The 16,758-nt window shown below is 44.0% G+C and overlaps 1 protein-coding gene across 4 annotated transcripts in view; it reads left to right on the top strand.

Moving 5' to 3' along the window:
* WDR6 (WD repeat domain 6) overlaps positions 1 to 16,758 on the top strand; it is a 49,514-nt gene that overhangs the window by 16,998 nt on the left and 15,758 nt on the right. For all 4 annotated transcript variants that reach the window (XM_068252682.1, XM_068252681.1, XM_068252683.1 and 1 more), the window contains exons 2-6: positions 53 to 185; positions 4,656 to 7,098; positions 11,919 to 12,014; positions 13,869 to 13,988; positions 14,763 to 14,878. In XM_068252682.1, the coding sequence (XP_068108783.1) occupies positions 86 to 185; positions 4,656 to 7,098; positions 11,919 to 12,014; positions 13,869 to 13,988; positions 14,763 to 14,878 (2,875 nt within the window). In that variant the 5' untranslated portion in view covers positions 53 to 85. The remainder of the gene's footprint in view (positions 1 to 52; positions 186 to 4,655; positions 7,099 to 11,918; positions 12,015 to 13,868; positions 13,989 to 14,762; positions 14,879 to 16,758) is intronic.

Genomic DNA, 16,758 nt, shown 5'->3' with positions numbered 1-16,758 from the left:
TGTGTGGTTGGATTATTTCGTTAGCTTTAGTAAACCACCATCTGTTTTTCAGGTTTGATGGAACGATGAACAGTTGCTTTTCTGCATGTGGGTACCCATCTCCCTCTCAAAGCCTAGAATGGAGCCTCTGTTGCTGGTGGCCCCCATTACTGCACTAGAGGTTGTGGACGATTATCTTCTTGCAGGTAAAGTTTGAATCCCTTTTCTATAACTCCTCTCTGTTGTAAAGTATAACGAGTGTGGTTATCGAGCTTAGAACCAATGACAGCAAGTTGTGTACCGATCAACAGAGGCAGGTGAAAAAAGAACTGGAGCAAAATTGAAGCAGTCACTTGGCAGCCAGCCAGATACCACAATAACAAGGGTCCCAAATAGTAGCCCTCGGCAACTGCCTCACTACTATTCTATATCTATTTTAACTGGTCTTTGTAGATCAGCTTCAACGCATTTCACTGCTGTAGAGAACATGACCACTTCTGTTTGCTAAAGGACCACTATCGTGAAAAAGTGGGCAGTTAAAATCTGACAGAACTGACAGGTTTTGGGCCGGTCCAGCTCCTCATGGGGGATACTCAGGGTTTTCTTTGTTTTAAACAGCATTTCCTGAACAGCAATTGCAAAGTCTAACTGACAAAATAGTGTGCAAGGGAGTAGGGAGGCTGGCTGGTATCTTACTATTTTGGCAGTTAAACTGCTCTTGAAAGCAAAACCCCGAGAATCCCCCATTAGGAGATGGATTGGTTTGTCGGTTCTGTCAGATTTTAAAGAAAATCTGTAACGAATAAACCTCCACTAGGGGGTACTCACCTCAGGTGGGGAAGCCTCCAGATCCAATTGAGGCTTCCCCCGTCCTCCTTGGTTCCATAATGGCGGCGAAAATCCTCCCGGAGCGGCAGCAACGTAAATATTTACCTCCTTGGCTTCAGCGCAGGCGCAGTATCCCCTCTTTCCCACGGAGATAGGCGGAAATAGCCGATCTCCGTCATGCCGCTCTACTGTGCAGGCGCAAGTCTCCTGCACCTGCGCAGTAGAGCGGACCCGACGGAGATCGGCTATTTCCGCCTATCTCCATTAGAAGAGCCGCAACAGCGCCCCCGCTGGAGCCTGGAAAGGTAAATATTGAACAGGGTCTGTCGGGCTGCTGTTCGGAGGGCTGCAGCGAGACCCCCGTTTGACAGAGGAGGACGGGGGAAGCCTTGATAGGATCCGGAGGCTTCCTCCACCCGAGGTGAGTACCCCCCAGGGGACGTTTTTATTGTTACAGTGTCTCTTTAACCACTTCAGCCTTCAGTCGTTTTCACTTTATGCATCCGAGCAATGTTCACCTCCCATTCATTAGCCTATAACTTTAGCACTACTTATCAGAATGAACTGATCTATATCTTGTTTTTTCCGCCACCAATTAGGCTTTCTTTGGGTGGTACATTTTGCTAAGAGCCACTTTACTGTAAATGCATTTTAACAGGAAGAATAAGAGAAAAATGGAAAAAATGCATTATTTTTCATTTTTCAGCCATTATAGTTTTAAAATAATACATGCCTCCATAATTAAAACTCACGTATTGTATTTGCCCATATGTCCCGGTTATTACACTGTTAAAATTATGTCCCTGTAACAATGTATGACGACAATATTTTATTTGGAAATAAAGGTGCATTTTTTCCGTTTTGCATCGATCACTATTTACAAGTTTAAAATAAAAAAAGTATAGAAATATTTCATCTTTACATTGATATTTCAAAAGTTTAGACCCTTAGGTAAATATTTACATGTTTTTTTTTTATTATTATTGTAATGTTTTGTTTTGTTTTTTATATTAAACATTTTATTTGGGTATTTTTTGGGAGGGTGGGATGTAAACAGAACTTTTATAATGTAAATGTGTGTTAAGGTTGTTTTTTTTTACTTTTAGTTGTAGTTTTACTTCTTGGCCACAAGATGGCGGCCATGAGTTTGTTTACATGACGTCACTCTAAGCGTAACATACGCTTAGAGGGACGTATGGGGGACGCAACAGCCAGAAAAAGCGGAGCTTCTGAGAGAAGCTGTCGCTTTTTCTGCGGGGGAGAGGAATCAGTGATCGGGCACCATAGCCTGATTCACTGATACGTAGGCTAACGATCCGCAGCCGGGAGCGCGCGGACGCGCACATGGCCTCCTGGGCGTAGCTAGTACGTCCAGGAGGCCAAAGTAGTTAACTGCCTACTTTTTTCGCAATAGTGGTCCTTTAAGAGCCTAGTATGTTAAATGAATGGCTAGGATCCGGCATCATTTTTTGGTGTTTCGATAAATTGATTTCACTGTACCCAATCACCAGAAACAAAGGAAAAAGTTGTACCGTTGGCTGACTGTTATGGTCTGGTATAAAAAATTGTACACTCATGTAGCATTCATTCTTTGTTAAAAAAGAAGCATCCACATGCATTGTTTAAAGGACTTCTACTGTAAATTAGATTTTTCTTATGTTGCTGTCACTTACGGTAGGTTTTAAAAATTGGACAGGTTTTGGACTAGTCCATTCCCTCATGGGTGAATGTTAGGGTTTTCTTTATTTTCATTACAGAAGGGCAGTTGCTCAATCCAACTGTCAAAATAGTGTGCAAACGAGTAGGGATGCTGGCTGGCATCTTTGTATATATTCTTTTTAGGGAGTGCTTTTGTAAAGAATAAAGTAAACACTGAGAATCCCATATAAAGAGATTGGCTAATCCAAAACCTGTCAGACTTTTACTGCCTACTGTAAGCATCAGCAACCTAGTAATAATAATGATAATAATATATCATGCATTTTACTCTGGTCCTTTAACCACTTTACCCCCGCGCGTACGTATTTCTCCGTCCCTTTTTCCATCCTTTAACCCCCAGGGACGGAGAAATACGTACTTTCCGCGCTCCAGCCGCTGTCCGCGCTCCCGCTCGTAAACACGCCGCCGCCCGCTCGCCCGGAGATCAATGAACGGGAAAATCCATTCCCGTTCGTTGATCTCAGGCCCGCAATGATCCGCTGCCGCTCGGCTGAGCAGCGCGACCATTGTGTGAAAAAAAAAAAAGTTCTCAGCCTCTTTCTACTTCCTGCAAGCGTCCTTCCGGACGCTTGCAGGTCGCATAAACAAAATGTTACTGTGGCCATTTTGTGGCCAAATAGTAAAACTACATCCAAAGCATTTTTCACATAGAAATAAATTAGTTTAACACACAAAATTAACCCTTTACCTCCCACACTGCCCAATTTTTTTTTTCTTGTAATTTAAAAAAAAAAAAAAAATTACAATTAAAAAAAAAATACATAAATAGTTACCTTAGGGACTGAACTTTTTAAATATTTATGTCAAGAGGGTATAACACTGTTACTTTATAAACTATGGGCTTGTAATTAGGGATGGACGCAAAACTGAAAAAAATGCACCTTTTATTTCCAATTAAAATATTGGCGCCAAACATTGTGATAGGGACATAATTTAAATGGTTTTTATAACCGGGACAAAAGGGCAAATACATTTCATGGGTTTTAATTACAGTAGCATGCATTATTTAAAAACTATAAAGGCCAAAAACTGAAAAACAATAATTTTTTTCCCACGTGTTTTCCTATTTTCCCATTAAAACACATTTAGAATAAAATAATTCTTGGCATAATGTCCCACCTAAAGAAAGCCTAATTGGTGGCGAAAAAACCAAGATATAGTTCATTTCATTGCGATAAGTAATGATAAAGTTATAGATGAATGAATGGAAGGAGCGCTGAAAGGTGAAAATTGCTCTGGTGGTCAGGGGGTAAAACCCCTCAGTTGGGAAGTGGTTAACCTCCTTAGCGGGAACCCCCAGTCAGGCTCGGGATGGAAATCCACAGCTTAGAGTGGTAACCCTGAGCCTGACTGGGGTAGCCGCCGGGAGGTATGTGCAGAGCCTGTGCGCAACGGGTATTTGTAACTCACCTCCCCGGGATCCAGACACTGGCAGCCATTTATCTTCCGGTCCTCAGAGGCTCTCGATCCCTCTGGTAAAATCGCTGTTTGTCACATGGCGGTGATGTCGTCATAGGGGTAGAGCACCATCCGGTGAATGGAGAGAGAATTGCAGCATTGGATCCAGGGGAGGTGAGTGGAGTGCAGGGCTGCTGCAGATCTAGCGGTATGATTTTTCCTGCATTTAGGGTCTAAAGAGCTTGTTAAAAAATTGTGCCGCTTTTAGACCCTAAAATCCGGAAGTAATCACACCGTTAGGGAGGTTAAGCCTTGGTAGTTATGTGCAATTGATATTACAGATTACCCAGCAAGCTCATGGTGGACCAGAACTCACAGGAGTGTATAAGGACCAAAAAGCCCTCTTACTAAAATTTTATGCAAAACAAAAGTTTGCCTTCCTAAAACAGAAGGTATCTGCGATGACTCTGATTGGAGTGAGCATATGATGTCTCCCATGATGCACCACTGCTGAATATGCAAATCATCATTTGTTGTCCATGTAAGCTGTAGGGAGAACAAGGGATGATTTGCACATTCAGCAGTGATGCATTGTGGGAGACATATGCTCACTCCAATCTGAGTAATCGCAAATAACTTCTGTTTTAGGAAGGAAAACTTTTTTTGTTTTACAATATATATGTGTTTTATGTCAACTGTTTATATCACAAATGTTTTTTCTTATTTTTTAGGTGAAGGGCCCATCCTTAATGTGTACAGTTTAAAAGCCAGTGACAATAGCCCACCATGGATTCAGCAGAATGTGCTTGGAGGCTACACCATCCATGGGATAAAGCCGTCTACCGTGTTAGACTCAGTATATGTTGAATGTCTGCTTTGTGTATTTGGGAGTAAAGGCCTAACTGTTGTGAATTTCACCATCAATGGTCCACATGTCAACCTGTCTCAAGCCTGCAGGCTTCAACAAGTGCATGACTGGATATGGGATGTTCAGTGGCTTGGAGAGGACTCGCAACCAGCTGCTTACATTGGCTTAGCCTTGGGACACAATTCTGTGGCTCTCTATGATTATAAGAGTGAGCAGGTCCTAAAAGAAATTCACTGTGCTGAAAAGTGCATCTTGTACTCTGCTCATTTCGTGGGAAATACCTGGGAGGAACTCACTCTTATCGCTGGGACAGTTTTCAACCAACTAGTTATCTGGGGTAGACGTGACCCAACAAATGACGAAGGAAGAGTAAAACCACGAAGAAGGGTTAGCGGTCATCAAGGTGTGATATTTAGCATCACCTATGACAAAAGAAGAGGTTTGGTGGCCTCGGCTTCTGATGACCGAAGCCTACGGGTATGGAATGTAGGGAACCTTGCTGATTCCGATGACGTTAAATGTCTTCTTGTTTTATATGGACACCAGTCACGGGTCTGGTCCGTCAAACTTTTACAAGACAATATCATCAGCATTGGGGAAGACTCGGCCTGTATTGTTTGGAGTTACCACGGTGATATTGTTCAGAACCTCAAAGGCCACAAAGGTCGGGGAATCAGGGCTGTTGCTGTCCAGGAAAAGACAGGTTTGGTAGCGACGGGTGGGGCAGACTCTGGCATTCGGCTTTGGCAAATTAAAAAGTGCTCTCTTCCATCTAATGGACTTTTAAACTTACATTTTAGCAGTCCTGAAAGAATAGGTGTTACAAAAGCAGTCGCGTTGGCAGATACAAACTCTCTTGTTGTTATGACTGATATGGGGTCCATCTACTTGAATGACTTAACAACCAAGAATTGGACTTTTGTGTTGGCAGATGAAAAGTATCAATCATATAGCCTCCTGGATGTTTTCAAATCTTCTACAAGCACCTTGTGCTCCATAGGCAATATAACAGGCAGTGTCAAAGTCTTCTCCTTGTTGCCAACTCATACTTTTCAGGAGCTCAAGCTTCATGAAGGCAAAGTCCATAGTCTGACTTGGGTTCCACCACTTGACCTTACACCAGACAGATGTAATCTCTTCAGCTCAGGCCCCAATGGAGTAATGGTTTGGCTGGAAGTCACATGTTCATCTGACTGTGTCGGGTCTGTCTCTGAGAAGAGAAGGTTCATCTTGCCTACCTGCAAGCAGCGGTGGCACACCAGCATAGCATTTATACCTGAAGATAATTTGATTATTTGTGGGGATCGTAGAGGGTCATTAATGTTGTTTTCCGCAAAATGTAAAAGTGAAACGGCAAGAAATGCATGTTCAGTAAATAATTTGTCACCGTCCGCCAGTGACTGCGTAGACTTCACAGCTCTTGAAGAACGTTTGTTTCCTGCTGTGCCTCATCCAGAAGACAAAGGAGAATATCCTCTTTTTGTTTTGTATGGAATTCATGGTAAATTAGGGGTAACATCAGTCACTTACCATGACTGCTTTGTGTATAGCACTGGCCGAGATGGACTTTATCGCCAGTTAAAGGTAAAAGGCGGCCAGTTAGTTGTCCTCCGCAAACTGAAATCATGCAAAGGGATGGAATGGATCGAACGTCTCTCCTTCGTACCAGATGGCAACTTAAAGATCATGGGTTTCTACTCTACCGACTTTGTAGTCTGGAGTACAAAAACCAACGAGAAGCTTCACTGTGTCCCATGCGGAGGAGGACACCGATCCTGGACCTACAAGCAAGAAGGTTTAACAGAGGTTTTTGCCTATATTAAATCTGGAGACGTATTTGTTTACCAAACTCAGCCAGCTGAAAAGTTGCAAACTATGTTAAAGGAACCCTTGCATGGTAGAGAACTGACGTGCGTTAAGTCTGCCGGAAGTATCAAAGTCCATCAAGAACAGGTTGATATTCTAATTACAAGCAGTGAGGATACCACGGTTAATATTTTGACTTTTAATGAGGTCTCCAAGAAGATTTGGCATCTTGCCACTATCAGTGACCACCTATCCAGTGTGAGGACTCTGGCTTTAGCCAAAACCAAACCCCAGCCTTTGGAGCATGATGGCCTTTCTGTTGTTCTCTTCACTGCTGGTGGAAGGGCTCAGATCGGGTGTTACCGGCTTCAGGTCCATATGACCAAGGACACAGGTATGGTTAGATGCCAGGTCATCCACTTGGCATCCCACAGGCTGGATGAACGCTGGGACAGAATGAAGAACAAGCATCGCATAGTCAAAGTGGATCCAGAAACCAGGTGAATTATTGCTTTTCCCCATGTTACCATTGCCTTACCACAACTTCACCATCTCCACCTTCTGGTTCTGCAGGTGTTAATTGGGTGGGCATTGCGTTTTTGTGAAGAGCGCTTTTACCAACCTTTTTTTTAATTCACTCACTGACGCAAGTCAGTAAGTGAACTCTTTGACCCAGAAAATAATAAATACAATGTATTGATTCTTCAAAATGCTGAGGAAATCGCTGCACAAAGTGATTTTGTGAGCGTTTTGCGGTTTTCCTATACCTTCCAATGAGGCAAAATCGCCCTAAAAATGGTACAGGCAGCGCTTTCCTGAGTGGATCGGAAACAAACCGCTCAGATGTGAACTCTCTCATAGAGAATCATTGCACAAGCGCTTTCAGGGCGTTTTTAAAAAAATCGCCAGCGCTTAAAGGAAAGGTTCAGGGAGGGTGGGTAAAAAATCAAAATCAATTTCCACTTACCTGGGGCTTCCTCCAGCCCGTGGCAGGCAGGAGGTGCCCTCGCCGCCGCTCCGCAGGCTACCGGTGGTCTCCGGTGGCGCGCCCGACCTGGCCAGGCTGGCTGCCAGGTCGGGCTCTTCTGCGCTCCAAGGCCCGGAACTTCTGCGTCCCACGCCGGCGCTCTGACGTCATCGGACGTCCTCCGGGCTCTACTGCGCATGCGCAGTAGTTCTGCGCCTGCGCAGTAGAGCCCGGAGGACGTCCGATGACGTCAGAGCGCCGGTGTGGGACGCAGAAGTTCCGGGCCTTGGAGCGCAGAAGAGCCCGACCTTGCAGCCGGCCTGGCCAGGTCAGGCGCACCACCGGAGACCACCGGGAGCCTGCGGAGCGGCGGCGAGGGCACCTCCTGCCTGCCACGGGCTGGAGGAAGCCCCAGGTAAGTGGAAATTGATTTTGATTTTTTACCCACCCTCCCTGAACCTTCCCTTTAAGGAAAAAAAAAATCACAAAACGCCTCCAGTGTAAACGAGCCCTAATAGTTGAATCGTACCTGGAACAAGCATGTAGCCAGTAGATTCAGACTTGAGTCATATACCTAATTTGCATATTAATTCTGGGGTCACTGACTTTTTTTTTGTTTTTTTTCCCTTGCAAAAAACTATATCCCTCACACAACAGGTAGCATATCACAAGTTAGTTACATAGTGCTACTATAGACCAATTTTCATTATATTCAGTAATAGAATGAACTCTTCAGAAACAGGTCAGTGATTGTTTTCAATCAAGTAACGATGACATTTTTCATATGAATTTATACAGTAAAATCTCGTTCTAGTAAACTCAACCCCCAGGTCCCCTCTATGTGCCTGTATGAATTTACAATATATGACCAATTCTGATATAGTTAACTTCTTGTCCAGGTCCCTTGGAGTTTACTATAAAGGGACTCTACTGTATATTTAATCAGGTATTTATGAAATATGGAACATAAATATTTCATATGTGCTAACTCTTCAAGTTTGTTTTAGAGATGTACCTGCTGGAGAGGCCAGTATGTTTTAAAGGGAACCTGAAGTGAGAGAGATATGGTAGCTGCCATAATAATTTCCTTTTAAACAATGCACATTTCCTGGCTGCCGTGCTGATCCTCTGCCTCTAATACTTTCAGCCATAGACCCTGAACAAGCATGCAGATCAGATGTTTCTGAAAACAACCTGACAATATTAGCTGCATGCTCGTTTCAGGTGTGGGATTCAGACACTACTGATCAGAAAGATTAGCAGGAGAGCCAGGCAACTGGTATTGTTTAAAAGGAAATAAATATGGCAGCCTCCATATTTCTCTCATTTCAGGTTCCCTTTAAATATTTACAGGTAAGAGTTTTACATGAACCTCTTCTTGTAACACCAGATTAGGTGACACTGAGATGCTGATGAGTCATTCAAATTGGTGAAGTTGACAGACTAACTGGATGTATACTGTAGGCTACCACAAGGCATGTAGCAATTCTTTGGGCTGGTGCACACCAAGAGCAGTTCTGAGCTTTTTTAAAAATCTTGCAGGGTTAAAAAACCGCTTGGCTAATGAATGTAAATGGAATAGTGCTCACAAGAGCGGTTGTTTTTTTTCCCCAAACGTAAACTCGGGTCCTGCAGCATTTTTACGGATTTCTGAGCTGAAGGTTTTCTGCCTCAATGTAAACTATAGAAAAGTGGAAATGAAATGCACTAGATCAGAGCGGTTTTCCAAGCATTTTGTTACAGAAGCTGTTCAGTTACAGCTCTACTGTAACAAAATATAAAATCTGCTACACAAAAACGCTCCAAACAACCCTAGCCATGTTTAGAAAAACGCTCTAAACATGCCTAGAATCGCTCTGAAAAACAGCTTTAAACACCGCTAGCGTTTGCGGATCTGCTAGAGATTTTTGGTGTGTGCTGGCCCTTATTCTGAGCAGTGAAGAAACCTGCCACCTGCTGGATAGATAAGTAATGATTTGTTTGCAATGTTGTATATCTATTATCGTTTTTTATTTATATAATGCCAATGTCTTCCGTAGCGATTTACATATACAAGGCCAACAACAGTGGGGAGCATAGATACATGAGAAATTAAACACTCAGTACAATCAGGACATTCAGCAATACGTACGTACGTACACACATACATACATACATACATACATAGAGTTAAACTTGAAAAATTAGAATATCATGCAAAGGTCAAATTATTTCAGTAATTCATCTTAAAAGGTGAAACTATTAACCACCCTGGCGTTCTATTGATTGCACCAGGGTGGCTGCGCAGCACTATTTTTTTTTTTTTTTTGTTAAATCAGGTGAGCAGCGGCATCCCCCCGCCCCTTCCGATCGTCTCCGGCGATCAGAGCAAACAGGAATTCTCGTTCAGAACAGGATTTCCTGTTTGGCTTCCTTGTCGACATGGCGACGATCGTGATGACGTCATTGACGTCAGAGGGAGTCCCGATCCACACCTCAGCGCTGCCTGGCACTGATTGGCCAGGCTGCGCAGGGGTCTCAGGGTGGGTTGGCCTGTTACTCGTCGGGTAGCGGCGGCGAGCGGAGGTGATCGCGTCCAACACGCAGCTAGCAAAGTGCTAGCTGTTTGCTAGCTGCGTGTTAGAAAAAAAAATTGTGAAAATCGGCCCAGCACGGCCTGAGAAATCCACCGCGGCAGTAATGGACGAGCTGAGCTCGTCATTACCGCCAAGTGGCTAAATATTATTTTATAGGAACCCTTTGCAGGTGTTTTGGATTGATTAGCTGGTTAGAGTCTGACACTTTGAGCCTAGAATATTGAACACTTTCACATTATTCTAATGGTCTGAGATTTTGATTTTGTGGCTCTCATAAGCTGTAAGCCATAATCATCAAAATGATAACAAAGGCTTGAAATATCCCCCTTTGCATGTAATGAGTCTATTTTATATATTAGTTTCACCTTTCAAGTTGAATTACTGAAATAAATTGAATTTTGCATGATATTCTAATTTTTCGAGTTTTACGCGTACATAATGGTAGTTGATGTGCAGTTTGAAACTCCACCATCACCAATACTGGTGGTTGTGGTCGAAGTAGTCTGGAAACCAGTGAGACGTACAGGGGAAAAATATTACTGAGACCTTTGTAGGTTACTATAATAATGCACTAAGTGAATCTCTCTTTGGGCAGCTATTGTATGTATATAGTATACAAACCTACTTTCCTACAAGTCACTTAATTTGTGATCTACTCTTCAGATGCTAAGGGCTTCCTATTTTCTGCCACAATACTAGTGTATAGAATTCAGGGCTGTGGATTTGGTACAAAAATCATCCGACTCCTCAGTTTATGAAGCCTCCGACTCCAGGAACCCAAAATTGCTCCGACTCCTCGACTCCAACTCCTACTCCACAGCCCTGATAGAACATATGGAATAGTGTATCTTTAAAGAAAATCTGTAACACCCCCCCCCCCCCCCCCCAGGAGGGGATACATACCTTAGGAGGGGTAAGCCTCTAGATCCTAATGAGGATTCCCCCATCTTCTTGAGCCTCCAGGATCCAGCGCTGGCAGCCCCCGAACACCAGCGAGGTAAGTATTTACCTACCACAATGCCGCGCAGTCGCAGTAGTGGCTTTCCAAAAGGGCTCAGGCAGAAATAGCCAAGCCTGATCATGTCCACTTTACTGCGCAGGCGCATTAGAGCAGACCCAATCAGGCTCAGCTATTTCTGCCTGAGCCCAATCGGAAAGCCGCTACTGCACCTGCGCGGCATCGTGGTAGGTAAATATTGCAGGCGCTACTACACTTGCACCACAGCCGACATTCTTGTCGGCTGTATTTTCGGGGGAGTCAGCGCTGGATCCCTGAGGCTTAGGAGGATGGGGGAAGCCTCATTAGGATCTTTTCCCTCCCAAGGTAAGTATCCCCCAAAGTGGGGGAGGGGAGGGTTATGGAGTCTCTTATAGCCCCCCTATAGTCTTCTAGGCCTGCTTTGTTGTGCCATTGCCACCTCCAAAAGATCTGCAACTAGAACTCCAGTTGCCGGCTACTGAGCATGCGCAGTACTGTCTGCATGCCTCATTGATTGCATTCTGCACATGCTCAGTTCTGAATAAAATTGTAATGCGCAAAACGCTCCTGGTGACGGGAGCGTGATTAAGAAGGCACAGGAACGGGTCCACACATGGGCAGTAGCCTGAGACTGGAGTTCTAGTCACAGATCTTTTGGAGGGGGCAGCAGCACAACGGAGGTGACCCGGTGGACGGGAAGGGACCTGGAAGAGGCCCTATGTGTAAAATTCAGGTGGCCTTTAATGATTTCTTACATTGTTGGGTTTGTATTTGTAACCCTCTGCTTCTGTGTGTCAGGTACATGTCCATCAAAGCCCTGGATGACGTCCCACAGAGCCTGTCTCCTACTTCCTGCCTCTTCCTGGCTGCGGCCTGCAGTGATGGATCCATAAGGTAGGGCCACATGTGATGCATGACATAAATGAGCAGCCCATGTATTATTTGTTACTCACTTAGGCCTCTTTCAGATGAGATAGCTGACAGGTGGTGAATTAGCCGCCTGCCAGCTCTTCTCTTGCACCGGCCAGGCGCTTGTTAGTGCTCAGTACCGGCATTGCACAGACAGCCCCCCATGGAGTCACATCTGAGGAAGGTCACTGCCAGTGCACAGAAAAATCTAAAGGTTTTTTTCTATTTCGTTCAAGAAATCTGATCACCTTTTCCAACTTCCCGTTTGTTTTTTTCCATAAAGGTCTACCAAGAGTGGCAGATTTTTCAATCTTTATGAAAATTGTATGGTGTAGGCAGGGCCGGATTTACCATAAGGCACTGTAGGCACGTGCCTACAGCCGTCTGATCATGGAAAGGCAGCGCACTCCCCTTCCTGAGCTCCTCCCTCCCTCCTGATGAGAGTGTAAATGAGAGGTTACTCACCCTGCTCTCGACATTCCACAGACGAGATCTTCCTTCAGTCTGGGGCACCTCTAGCTACTTAATATTTAGGGTACCTCTGGCTACCTAATACTAAGGGGCACCTGTAGCTACCTATGATGGGCATGGAAGTAAGGGAGACGTGACAATTGGGACAGCTAGCACACAGTTTGGAGGGGGTTTGCCAGGTCATCGGTGCCTATAGGCTCCTGTGAGGTAAATCTGGGTCTGAGCGTGTAGGGTAGATTGTCAAATTCTTGATTTAACCACTTAAGCTCTCAGTCGTTTTCACTTTATGCATCCGAGCAATGTTCACCTCTCATTTATTAGCCTATAACTTTATCACTACTTATCACAATGAACTGATCTATATCTTGTTTTTTCCGCCACCAATTAGGCTTTCTTTGGGGGGTACATTTTGCTAAGAGCTACCTTACTGTAAATGCATTTTAACAGTAAGAATAAGAAAAAAAATGAAAAAATTCATTATTTGTCAGTTTTCGGCCATTATAGTTTTAAAATAATACATGCCTCCATAATTAAAACCCACGTATTGTAATTGCCCATTTGTCACAGTTATTTCACCGTTTAAATTATGTCCCTATCACAATGTATCGCGACAATATTTTATTTGGAAATAAAAGAGCATTTTTTTCCGTTTTGCATTCATCACTATTTACAAGCTTATAAAAAAAAATAGAGAGAAATATTTCATCTTTACATAGATATTTAAAAAGTTTAGACCCTTAGGTAAATATTTATGTGTTGTTTTTTTTTTTTTTTTTATTAAACATTTTATGTGGGCATTTTTGGGAGGGTGGGATATAAAAGTGTTTTATTTGGGGAAATATTTGTGTATTGTAATTTTTTTAACTTTTACTTGTAGTTTTACTTTTTGGCCACAAGATGGCAATCTCGATTTTGTTTACATGACGTCACTCTAAGCGTACAATGTACGCTTAGAGAGACATAGCTTCAGAAAAAGCGAAGCTTCCGAGAGAAGCTGTCGCTTTTCAGCGGGGGAGAAGAATCAGTGATCCCGTGGCTACCGAATCCGCGGCCGGGAGTGTTATCGGCCGCGGGAGCACGCGGGAGCGCGCCTGTCCTCGAGGTTTTTATACGTCAAGGAGGACAAAGTGGTTAAAGACCCAAGCGATTTTTTTTTTTCAGAGTTTTCAGTCATAATTGGGGGAAAATTGAACACATGTGTGGCACATTGGTCAGATTTTTCAAATGTTACAATCAATCAGCCAAGCCTTCTAGACTTCATAGGCTTTGGTTAAATGTGAACAACAACATTTACTTTATTTAAGCCTCATCACACTATGTTAATGTTGCATTAGGTTAATGTTGCTAATATTTTTTTTGCCCCCTCAGGTTTTTCATGATGTGTGAGGATTCCCGAAGGATGGTCCTTGTAGGGGAGTCATTTTATCACCAGAGATGTGTGCTGAAAGTGGAGGCATTTGTGCACCACCAGTCTGCTGACTCTTCCAGGTACAAAGCCAGGAAAAACATTCTGTAAAATTCTTCCCAGAAGTCCAATCGCCTGTATTACCTGAGCACTTGACTATCACCATCATTTTTTCTCATCAAACTTCATACTTGCAACGTGCAGCGGCCATATTTGTATAGCTCCACCTCCTTATTCTTTTATAAGCTCTTATATGACATTAAATTGGTACGATTGAAGAACCGAGATTGTATGGCCAGCCGTATAAAGTGTCAGCATCTTCTGTGACACTGTACAGTAGAGAGAGAGAGACCAGGAGCCAATAGTGCAGTAACGTTAGGTATAAGGGAAGAAAAGTATATATGATTATATACAAAAAAATGCCTAAGCAACACAAGGAGTAAGTAGGCGCCTACACTGTACTCCTTTTGCTGCCAAGGCATTTTTTGTATTGACCTGAGGAAGCGGGCGGTGACCCGCGAAACGCGTTGTCAATTTTTTAAAATACATTTTTTCCTGTTGAACTGGTGTCTGTATCTTCTGGAGAGGTATGTGATTACCTCTCATGTACACGTTATGGTTTAAAGTTTTAAAACCCATATATTTTGGGTGCCTCCACCCCACCCTTCTAACATTATATAGAAACACACAATCAAATTGGCTTGTAAATTATACATAGAGGTGAAAGATATGTGCGCTCATTATTTCAGCAGTACTAGAAACACTGGGAGAGAGATTGTAAACGGGAAAGGTCAGGGCTCTAACGTATATGTGTGTATATCAGCCTACAGTAATATGTTTTGTTTCTTGTACATCAGAGCCTTGCTGTGCAGTGCGTCAACCGATGGCCGCATTGCATTCTGGGATATAACCAATACCATAGTACATGCTCACAGGATTCTGGACAGTGGACACACGGATGCCCAAGCTCAGGGTGAGTTCTCTCCAGTCTACTTTATAAAGAGACCTAAAACCAACCTATTAAATGTTTTGTTACACAACCTCAATAAAGCCCTACTTTATAAAGAGACCTAAAACCAACCTATTAAATGTTTTGTTACACAACCTCAATAAGCCCTCACTCCAGGTATGTAATAGACTCTCTTCAATGCTCCCTGGTATTGGGTAGTGTGGTCAGTCTAATGGTGGCCCTACATGGTACAATTTTTTAATATTTTTTTCGATTAGATAATTTAGATCGATTATTTGGTTAAAGGGAACCAGAGATGACGTACAAAAAGAAAAAAAGATTTCATACATACCTGGGGCTTCTTCCAGCCCCATAATCCTGGATCGCTCCCACGCCGCCATCCTCCGCTTCCTGGATCCGCCGGTACCGGGTCCCGTCACTTCCGGCGGATGCGGCCAATTGGCCTCACAGGGGCTCCCAGCATACCCTTACGCGTGCGGCTGCGCAGTAGACAGCCACACTCGAAATGGTATGCTGGGAGCCCCTGTGATGCGGCCAATTGGCTGCGTGCTGACGCCGACTGGCCGAAACTGCGGGACCCGGAAATGGCTGATACAGGAAGCAGAGGACGGCGGCGTGGGAGCGATCCGTGCGTATGGGGCTGGAGGAAGCCCCAGGTATGTATAGAATCTTTTATCTCCATCTAAAATCCATTTTATTAAGCAATCTTCAATTAAAATGTTACATCATTAAAATCCACATGTGGGTATGCCTCAGATGACGCACAGGCGTTTCGGGCCGTTCCCAGTCCTTTCTCAAATCATGGCAGGCCCACACTAACAGAAAGACTGCTTACCACATATTTTTAAGGCCCACAAGCGGACCACATAGAGAACTACCAATTAGCATATATACATATTCATGAATATCAGAAGCACCAATCACATAACAGGTTTCAAAAGCGTGGTAACAAACGCAAAGAATGTGGCCATAATCTTACAGTACAACACATGTGTATATTACATCCATGGGACACTCACCCAACGCTCCCTCCTGTGAAAAACACTGTGGGAAAGCATATAAATATGGATCATCGTGTCCCTATATGGATTATGGATGTAGGCGCTGATGACCAATCAGAAAATAGCCTACAACGTCCGCATATAAAGTTCTTAGGTCAGTCGCCAAACCGTGGTCGCCTTACAGACCCACAACATCCCACATTCAAAAGAGACCAATGAGGAACGAAAGGGTATGGGGATGAAAGGTTTACCCACAAGGGAACCAATCATCTCCCAGCCGCCAGCGTCCGCCCGTACAGCAGGTATCCGGGTGGAGCGTATGTACGCAATGTCACAACCCGCCTGCTCAAATGGACCAATGGCGTGCGCATAACATAATGCAGCCGCCAATCCTTTTAGCGCCGACAACGTCCGCTCCATCAGTCGCCAGGACAGTACGCCGGGCGCATCACGTGGTATCAAATACCACATGATCGCCTCCTGGCCAATCAAGGTCGCGCCGACCACGTCCGCATCTCAGGCGTCCAGAACTACGGCATGGTGTGATCATCATGTGATGACAACATCACGTGACTGCACACCAGCCACTCAGAGTAGTACAGATGTAAATAACGCCCCTATGTGCATATGAATTAGCCGTGTGAGTATGTTTGTCAAGTCTCGGCCACCAGAGATTGTTACCCCCCATTATTTGATCGCAGTGATGAGGAGCGAGAGCCAGAACAATCAGAGCTGGGCAAAATGCCCAGATTTAATAATACACAGTTAAACATAACAAAATACAAATATAAATGCTCACCATGTCAGGCTCCCACTACCCACACCGCGCCAACAATTACCTGCAAGAGAAAGACCACACCATCAGTGGAACCATCGTTTTTC

The sequence above is a fragment of the Hyperolius riggenbachi genome, chromosome 9 (assembly GCF_040937935.1).
Source record: "Hyperolius riggenbachi isolate aHypRig1 chromosome 9, aHypRig1.pri, whole genome shotgun sequence".
Classification (NCBI taxonomy): Eukaryota; Metazoa; Chordata; class Amphibia; order Anura; family Hyperoliidae; genus Hyperolius; species Hyperolius riggenbachi.
The sequence above is the reverse complement of the archived record's forward strand: the minus strand, read 5'-3'. Positions and strand labels throughout refer to the sequence as shown.